Source organism: Agrilus planipennis, unplaced genomic scaffold, assembly GCF_000699045.2.
Source record: "Agrilus planipennis isolate EAB-ADULT unplaced genomic scaffold, Apla_2.0 scaffold200, whole genome shotgun sequence".
Classification (NCBI taxonomy): Eukaryota; Metazoa; Arthropoda; class Insecta; order Coleoptera; family Buprestidae; genus Agrilus; species Agrilus planipennis.
Window position 1 is genome coordinate 344864 of NW_020438971.1, and position 9919 is coordinate 354782.

Genomic DNA, 9919 nt, shown 5'->3' on the forward strand with positions numbered 1-9919 from the left:
TATTGGTATCCTGCTATTGAGGAACATGTAGAACACATCAAAAAACTTAACACGTATGGCCGTGTTAAAAAGGAGAAATAAGTATATATATTTAAAAAAAATGGATTCGTCTAAATATTCCTAACATGAAACTAATTTCATTGCAAAAGAATGAATTTCTTTCATAAACGTAGTGGTCCAATCGATAAATAATTAAAAGTAATGTTGTAGTATAGGAACACTTCCATACAAAAAACACTCGACATTTTTTTACTTTTCGTTTTATTTATATAAGGACTACTTACTTAAAAACACGATTCTAAGAATACTTTATTTATTAGAAAATATGAGTTATTAGCTAAGCCTTAAAATAATTGTAGGTAGTCTTTTTTTATAAACATGAAAAATAAATTCTTTTAATAAACTTGAATGCCATTTGTTTATTTCCACTTTTATGTCCTACTTTCATAGAAATTAGAAAGGCACTTTAAACTTCATTCCTACACAAAATTATTAATAATTTATTCTTCTTTTACATAATGTTCTCTTTAGAAATTAAAAATGATAATAGTCTATATACAACAAAATTTGTACTTACTTAATGGGTAGTTTTAAAAATTGATTGCCCTTATTACCGATAAAAGATAATTTTTACTTCATAACATTTCAAAATAAACTTTAATCCCAAATTTTGGTTTCATTGTTAAATATTCCTTATTATGTAAAGCAACCATAATTTATTAAAATTCTTTAACAAATCTCCACAGTATCACATTAAATACACTTTTTAATGTTTCTGATAAGCTAATAGCCGCTCTGATAATTGCAAATTACTTTATTTAAATTTGAAATGCTTATTTAATGAAAAATGAAACTTGATTTTTTAGACACAGAATTATTCTTATAAAACAGATTTAATTGAACTGGAGAAACTATCACTTAGTTGTTTATCTTTTAATATAAAAATTGTACGTGCTTAAATATACTTGAATTGTAAGCTTTTTAATTATTTATATTTACAAAATAATAAGCAAACTTCACAATCCTGCTCTTTGTTTTTAATTAATTGCTAAGTGCTTACTATATTTTTATTAACAAATGTATTACAACAAATTAAAAAGAAAATTAATATTTCCTTAATCTTTACTGGGACATATAGATGGCGCCATAATCACTATCAATTTAAAAGGAGTAATGTTGGTGGACTAAGTTTAGTCCAAGAACAAAATTATTTGACCAATAAAAAAATAAATATATTGATAAGCAGTAATAGGTTATGTTTTCCACTTTTAGGCAAAGTAAATATAACTCAAAACAATAAAATGACTGGACATACTTACATGGAAATAAATGAAATAGATGGGTTTATTAAGTTTTTATTAAGTGTAAGTATAACTATAAAATATACCAAACACAATAATGAAATTTATTTTTGCCTAGATTGATTGGAAGGATCCGTGGTTAATTGCATTAATAATTTTTCACATTTCAATCACATTTATGGCAGTTTATACAAGACAGTATGGCACGTTTCAAGCTGTTTTATTTTTCTGTTTATGTAGGTGCTCAATTTCAATTGAATGTTTCCCAGTCAATAATGATGCCTTTTCTTTTTTAGTACTACTAGTGTATTTCTCAGAACAAATAAATGAAATTGCTGCAAACAATTGGAAGATATTTTCAAGGCAACAGTACTTTGATAGTAGTGGTCTGTTTATTTCGGTGGTATTTTCTATGCCAATTTTGCTAAATTGTATGCTAATGGTCGTAAGTTTATTTGCATTGTTTAAAAGCTAAGATCATTTACTTCTTGCTGTATTGTAGTAATAGTGAAATAATCTTTTTAGGGAAGTTGGTTGTGGCAGTCAAGGCAGTTAATGATGAGACTAAAACTGGCTCAGTTAAAAGAAAGTATTCGTCAAAGGGAAATTAACAGTAGACAACGACCTAAAGATGATTGAACCAGTTCCACATTGTCCCCATTTTCCCTTCTTCAAGTATCTCATTTTTACTGCATTCAGAATAGAGGGATCTGAATGTATTTAATAAGATGTTACCATTCAGTCTCTTCGTTTTTAGCTTTTATATGTTATAAAATAATAGTAGCATTTTAAAAATATTATGATAAAGAGGAATATGTGCCATTGTTTGCTTTAGTGTGGTTGCTAGTCTACTAAAAACAAATACTACAGATATATTTTCTTTATTGTCTTTTGTAAGAGATAAAATGTAATAATAAACCAGATGTGATTTGTACTTAATGGGTAATAAAGAGCTTTTTATTTTGAAAACAGCGTATCAATTAGATGTAATCAAAAATTTGTTAATATTCTAAGTTAACCGCCAGTTAGAGACAGGTTGTTGTGATAATGTACTAAAACTAATTATACCTAATTCTGTTTCTTTCTTAACGTCTGCTGTGAGTATAAATTAAAATGTTTTTCTTAGTGATCGGGTTTTGTAAAGCAGACAACTTAATGGATTCTTAGTCAATATTTATTTTGGCGTTTCAGCTCCTTGGTTTTGGGCCATCTTCAGAACCTTTGTATGTTCTAATTACATAGTTCTGAAAATGGCCCAAAACCAAGGAGCCGAAACGTCAAAATAAAAATTGACCTAATTCTGTTTTCAAAATTAACAAGAAATACAAAATAAAGTTTATTGGTATTGTGTGTGGCCTATATTTGACCAACTTCTTATGCCTAACAGAAAAAAATATTGCATCGACGGGAATACCCGGTCGTCCGCATGGTATTGCACAGATTCCTACATTATAAAGTAAAGTTTATATTATATTAGGTACAAAAAAATTTTCACCTGGATTAACAAACTAACGCAAGTTGATATCAAAATGTTCAAACAAATCTCCATTTTTCAATTTAAAGACACCTTCATGAAATTTTATTTGAGCGTAGTTATATTATTAGTTCTAATTCCGGAATTTACGCTAAATTAAATTCTGAACAGCTTTTTTTATACATTGCCCAAAAATTAACTCTCCTGCAATATATTATTAGCTGGTATGTACTTGTGTTTCGTTATCTCTGTGAAGGTAATTGTAATCGTCACCTCTATACATTGTCCTTTAAAAAACCTTGCGTGTGTGGATATTCAATATTTTATGATAAAATTTGATGTTTGTCGAAATATACAATAGAATTTTTAATTCTTGACTAGATTTTATTCAAAATTTTAAAGAAAAATGTAGTTTTGTACTTACAAATAAATATATATATATTCATAAGAATATGTTTGGGTTATAAGTATAATATCGATTACAAGAAAATTTCACTTGTACCCATGTATTTGTAAATGTGAATAAACTAATTAATTATAACAAACAATTAATGAAACATGTTTCGCTTTGTTTTGAAACCTTTTTATAATAACAAAGTACCTTTATTCCGTAAAAGAATAATTCTTAGCAGTAGTGCACCTTTTATAAGAATTATTTAATTGTTTTTTATATATTTTAAGTATTTTTCTAATTTTTATTTCAATTGTAACCCCTGTTTTTCTTTTTTATTGCAGAATTATCTCGAGATGAAATGGATCTTAGCGTTTCTTTGTAAGGTAAGTTTTTAATTTATTTTTAATTCGGTAATACAGAGAATTTTGTCACTTTACAATATTTATACAATTAAATGTTTTTTGCGCTGCGAGCTTTATCTCCAAGCTCGATGCCTTTAACGTTTGAATCTTCGATAACGTCACCAGTATAGTCACGAACACTAGGCGCGTTCGGGCTTTAATACAATAAAATGGAAAATTTCGCAAGAAATAATCTGTTTTTATTATTTTAAATGTTATTTTATTTACGTGTACAAAAGTTCCATTGTTTATTAGCAAATCTTGTACATTTCCTTCTCCATACATTGAAAATGCTTATGTTAGCGAATATTTTTTATAATAACGACTTACAAAACAAATCAAAATTCATAGCTACCTTTTAAATGTTATTTTATTTACTTGTACAAAAGTTCCATTGTTTATTAGCAAATCTTGTACATTTCCTTCTCCATACATTGAAAATGCTTATGTTAGCGAATATCTATGTCCGACTCCATTCCTTGTTATAAAGTATCTCATTTTTCACATGCATTATACATATATACATTATTCATCTATAACTTTTTGGTTCTGATATAGAACATGTATTGAGTCCAATGACAGGCTGGGGGGGAGGCAATTGTCACCCCTTATACCTTTCTAGTACGTGTAGAGTTGCCTACACTAGAGTGTCCACTAATACAATAAGGGATACACTGTAGTAAATAGAAAAAAATGAACTAAAAGCCCTCTGGTGGAATTCCTTGATAATCCAATACTCTTTGTAAGTATTTACATAGTACTAACGTTTCAGGATAAAAAAAACGCAACGTAACTAAGCAACTTTTTTACTTTGTCTAGTAAAGTTTTTCTTACGTCATTTAGTTTCAGACGACATGCAAAAAACAATTCTCATCTATTAGTTAAGAAGATGTGAAAATGTGTCGTTGTCCTATCGGTCTCACTGTAACGAGTTTAATTCCATTTCGCTAAACGATCCTTCTAACTTTTTGCCAACCTATTATTTTTATTCCTCTCAAGAGTATGCGCCATTCTAGATACACTTTTGATTAAACTTACTCTCTGCAATGTTTCAACAAGCCCTTCTAAAACACTAATAGAGTTGTATCCAGTTCTATTGCTCCCAACAACAGAACGATGACTATATTGCATTTTATATTACCTTATACTGATGCTCTTTGTCTAAATTTGCAGCCAAAAAAATTTAGCTTTTTTGCAGTTCCTTTAATTTCTATTCATGCAGTATTCATATACTGATTCATTTTTCGATTAATGTTAGTATGATTTCTAAAATTAATTATTTACTGATGAAACTACTGACACAAATCCACTCGCAACTGAAAATCAGTTTCAAGCTAGATCTGCACTCGTTGCAAATGATAAGGATGCAGCCTTTAAAAATTGTCTATCTATCTATTCTCTACTATCGCATGAGAGGAGCTAACGTTCCCTACTGCTGTTTCGCGTGTATAATTTTGGGGATCAATAATTACGCCTTCTACAGCGACGATAAGATTCAAACCCATAAATAAGTAACATGTCCCATTGTTACAACAACTGTTCTACATTGGCATACCGACCTATTCCAATGTCTGATGCTGAATTTCTGAATTAGTTAATTGAACTGCCGATCGATTAACTAAATACAATGTTTAAACATTAAAACAATAGACAACTGGCTGTAGCATAAACAGTTTGAACATTGAACTCGACGTTGCGTTGTCGTATTTCTTTGTCATCAGAGCCGGACTTGAATTTACCTGCATTTTCAACGACGTTATTCTCGAAAACGGTGGAATTTAGGACATAACAAACATTTAAATAATTTTCTTGTTTTATAGTGCCCTGTCACCTCCTTCAAGCTCCACAATTATTTCTGTTACACCCTGTGAACTTTACTAAACGATAAGATATTAAAGCAGTTCCCCAACCCATTAGTGATTGAAATCTATCAANTTAAATAAAATACAAAATGCATTTCTCAAAAAAGTATTTAAATGCAAGATAAAAATAGGTATTCTTTATTTGGTATTTGCATTTTAAATGTAACATCTCTGATCACCTTGTACCCCACTTTAACCCTTTTATCCACTTTTTTCTCTCCTTTTTCATCATCTGTTACAACATTTTTTGTATTCTTCTCTCTTCCACAGTCATTCCTCTCAGCATTCTATTGTTTCTGACCATACGTAGCTTTATTCCCACTTCTCCATTTTTGTCCCATGTACCTTTTTAACTTTTCCGTACTTCTTTGTTTCCACCCTCAGTCCTATATTCTCGTCTATAAATCTTTCCAACCCTCTCTTCTCTTTATTCTCCTCCAACTCTATTCCAAAAAACATCAGGCTTTGTTTTTTTATCTTCCCCTTCTTCTATTTTCCAGTTCAATTTCCAATCTCCTCAATCTTTTTTTTGCTCCTTTGCTTGTTTCCCTACATTCTTTTCTATCTCCAAGTCCTCTAGTACCATTTCCTTTAGGTCTACTTTCAATTTTTTTTACCTTAAACCATTCCTTTCATGGCAGTTTATATAACAATAATAATAATAATGTTTTATTATTTTTTTATGTATTACAGGTTTTTGTAATTTCTTCACTTACATTTAGTTTACCTTACATACTTTATTTTAACAAAAATTCTCGTGGAATTACAAACTCAACATTTGAATTTCTCCCTCCGTAGTTTCATTTACTCTCTAACTTTTATCATATTTACGTCTGCTTACTCTCTTATCATTGCCTCTACCCCTTTAAAAAGCTCACACATTTTCTCACACAATTCGCCTCTTAATTTCTCAATTATTAACTCTCTTATATATCCTCCTCTGCCCTTTCACCTCTTCATTCATCCATGAACCTTCTTATTTCATCTTTTTGTAGCCCTATTACCACTTTACAACATACAAATGGGCAAGCGTCTCTTGTTTTGTTTCACATAATCTACAAACCTATCCCCATATAACCTGTTTTCAAAAGCCCTTTCTATATGGCGTTACTTTATACTATCCAAAATACCACTCCTTATCTACCTTTCTATCTCGTTATATATTTAACCCTTTCCTAATTCTGCTAAAAATTTTCTACCTCTTCCCTTCTCTCCCATATCATTTGACAAAATTTTACCACGTCTGCTTCCTGTAATACTTTCTACACGTTCTGACCCGACTTAAACGGCTTATTGTTTAAGATTGTTTTCCTTTCCTTTATTGGATATGTATGTCTTTGGCCACCTATCATTTTCCATACCTAATACACCCTTCTCCGTGTATACCCTGGCGTATTTTTTGCCGCTCCCGACGCCATTTTACAATATCTTACTTTTACTTTACTCAAACCCCTATAAAATTATCGCCCTGACAGTAGAATTTTTTAGAAACATACGATCTTCCCCCTTTATTTACGAACTCTTTTCATGTAAAATTACCTGCTTTTTCAGCTTTTCCTGTCATCCTTTTTATATCCTTACTCACGGTATTATTTGTTGTAAACCGGAAACCCAAATAAATACTGTAAGACGCTATTCATTTTTTTTTGTACTTTCGTAGTATGTGTTTATCGATACAAATATTATTAAATAAATGAATCATCTCTTCTCTCAAGGAAAAGAAAGAAATTAAAATTGCGCAACATTATTTAGTCAACTGTTAACGTGGATAGTTGCTTTTGTGATTTGTGTTTCAAAAATATAGATAAATCTAATCGGGTGAGTTTTCTCACAGAGTAATGTTTATGTTAAAATTTAGATACTAAGTTTTTATTATGTACTAAACTTTACCGATATAAGATGAATTAATTCATTCACATAATATAAAGCTATGACCATAATTTCGATGTAAACGTATTAGTATTTCTTTACGAGTGTTTTGAGCACTGTTGTGAGAGTCTGCCCTTCAGTGTTCATCTAATTATTTTGGGACAAACTTATGCTAGCAATTGTACTGTCGTGAGACTCTGCCCTTAGTATCATTGCACACTCAGCATTCCTGGAGTAGTCATTGTGTGACATTTGCCCGTAACTACTCTCAATGATAATCTTAAAGAAAACGTTGTTAAAGTACTCCATTAATTAATAATAATTTCCAAAGTGGGATCTCTATAAATAATATTATTTTCCTAAATTGAAATCATAATTGTGGCGAAAGAACTCTTAGTTTTTTGTGTGTAAATATTTTGCATATATATTTTTTCTAAATTTATTTTTTATTTCTTCAAGCTGTTATTGTAATACCATCTGCATACTTTAACGATCTTATTTTAATTTTTTGCTATCACCGTCCTTCCCTACTTTCGTATCCATTTCTTACCAATACCATCAATAAATTTATCAAACAGCATGGAGCTGAAAGCACACCCCTGACTTACTCCCATATTAGTATCAAATTCCGCTGATACTCCTCCATACATCTCTATCTTCGCCGTTGCCTGTCTGTAAATTTATTTAAACTTTCATTGCTTTTAACCTATTATTATTTACATCATCTCTCGTCCTTCTCTTTCCTCTAAATCCTGCCTAACTTCCCTTTAATTTATTTTCGTTATCAGCCTAATAATTAATCATATTCTCTAAAATATTTGTCATTACTTTAAATCCTCACATTTTTATTCTTGTTACAATCTTTACTTTGGCCCACCCCCCTGGTAATTTCCCTTCCCTTTATGGTAGTTTGTATGTAAAAGTAGGAAGAGGGGTGAAAATTTAATTCTAAATAATTTCTTGAACGTATCAGGTGAATATAATTTATTATTCCAATGTCTCTTTCAACATCATGAACTTCCACAGGGAAGGATGAGGATTGAACAATATATCATTCCTCACTAATGACTTGTCCCAAAAGAAGCTTATAATCTACAGTAAAACGTCGGAATATTACAATAATAAATTATATTTACCTGATAAATTCAAAAAATTCGTAATTATTTAGTTTTAATTGTCGGGGAGATAATGGATACGTATACTATTTATTCTATTTGGTCATTTAACAGCAAGTCTGTATTATAGTTTGTTAGTTTTGTTTGTTTCTAAAAATTCGAAAGCATTTTGCCCTTTTTTTCCAAATTATATAGTATTTGAAATTTAAAGTTAAATATATAATACACGTTTCTAACAAGCAATAATAAGAATTTCCAACTGTCCAATGTAACATTTATTACAGGAACCGCAATTTAATTTATAAACACCTAATTTTTATAAATTTTCGATTTTGTTTTTATTATTTTTAATAATTTTGCCAAATTTGTTAGTTGACTTAAAATTAACATTAACATTTTATTTTCTTTTTTTTATATACGTGCAGAATTGAGAACAGAGCATGAGATAATCTAAGTAGACACAATCATCAAAGGTCGGCATCATCTTCTAAAAATGTAACGTAATATACAAAAGTTCATACAAATATATTGAGCCGCTTTTTCATATTTTATAAATCTATAAACAAAAGCCCTAACTCAATTCATTACTCATCAATGCACAGGCTAAACCCTGCAAAAAACCCTGATAAAGCAAAAAGTTACCTGAACATATAAATTACACATTTCTTTGGCGTCATTTTTATTATCGCTTGCTTCTCTGAAAATAGTTCTAAACGTAACATCCCCACAAGCTTTAAACTGCATTTATTGGAGTTATTTTATAATTTCTATGCAAATTGTACGGATTTTCCTATATCATGTCATATTTTTCAAAATATGAATCGATTTGGACGACTTGTTGGCTCTCAACTCACCACATGATAACGATAGAAATTATTATTTTTTTCCTTTATCAGTTCAATTATATCAGTAATAAAAATAATAGTGCTTTTACCATAATTACTTATTACTATTTACCTGATGTATATTTAAGCCTTTTTGAAAATATAATTTTAATCTGTACCACATATTCTGTATATTTCAGCTTTGGATGAGCATTATCAAACAATTACAATAATCAGATCTTAAAGAAAAATTCTCAACATGGAAAAGGGGAAAAAGTCTCTTTTTAATGTGATGTAGGTGAATATATAGTATATAGTAGTTCTTTTAAGTAAAAATATTTTTTAATAAAAGCGCCGATTTCAAATGCTAATGAAAATACGAACTTCTCATTTTTCTCTAAAATCGCTATTGTTTTAGCACTTCGAACTATTCGTCTACAAAGTATTCTCTGAGTGTTTCGGGCTGTTAACAAAAGAAGTGGACACAACAATGTCGTTATTCCAGAATTGCTCATTCTAAATAATGGACACTATATACCAAATTGGAAAGGTACGATTACTTTTTTATCATTTCTTTAAATTTTAATTAAATTTCTCTTTTATTAAATGAGAAATCAAAATGTATTGAACTTATTTCGAGAGATCTTAATATTTTCTTATTAATAATTATATTAATTAT

At 29.6% G+C, this 9919-nt stretch overlaps 2 protein-coding genes and 1 long non-coding RNA gene across 4 annotated transcripts in view; all 3 read left to right on the forward strand.

The window, feature by feature from the left end:
- Positions 1 to 409, forward strand: part of LOC108740016 (clavesin-1) — a 12911-nt gene extending 12502 nt beyond the window's left edge. The window contains exon 6 of one of the 2 annotated variants that reach the window (XM_025975397.1): positions 11 to 409. In XM_025975397.1, the coding sequence (XP_025831182.1) occupies positions 11 to 81 (71 nt within the window). In that variant the 3' untranslated portion in view covers positions 82 to 409. Of the gene's footprint in view, positions 1 to 5 lie in introns of both variants that reach the window. The other variant, XM_025975396.1, reaches the window with a different exon arrangement.
- Positions 410 to 1207: 798 nt separating this feature from the next.
- LOC108740000 (transmembrane protein 18) lies at positions 1208 to 2270 on the forward strand. Its single transcript, XM_018474148.2, has 4 exons — positions 1208 to 1364; positions 1420 to 1537; positions 1598 to 1746; positions 1827 to 2270. The coding sequence occupies exons 1-4, from the start codon at positions 1302 to 1304 to the stop codon at positions 1938 to 1940; spliced, it is 444 nt and encodes a 147-aa protein (XP_018329650.1). The 5' UTR covers positions 1208 to 1301; the 3' UTR covers positions 1941 to 2270.
- Positions 2271 to 7161: 4891 nt separating this feature from the next.
- LOC108740001 lies at positions 7162 to 9788 on the forward strand. Its single transcript, XR_001938259.1, has 3 exons — positions 7162 to 7250; positions 9441 to 9534; positions 9659 to 9788. It is a non-coding gene; the product is annotated as an uncharacterized LOC108740001 (long non-coding RNA).
- The last annotated feature ends 131 nt before the right edge of the window (positions 9789 to 9919 follow it).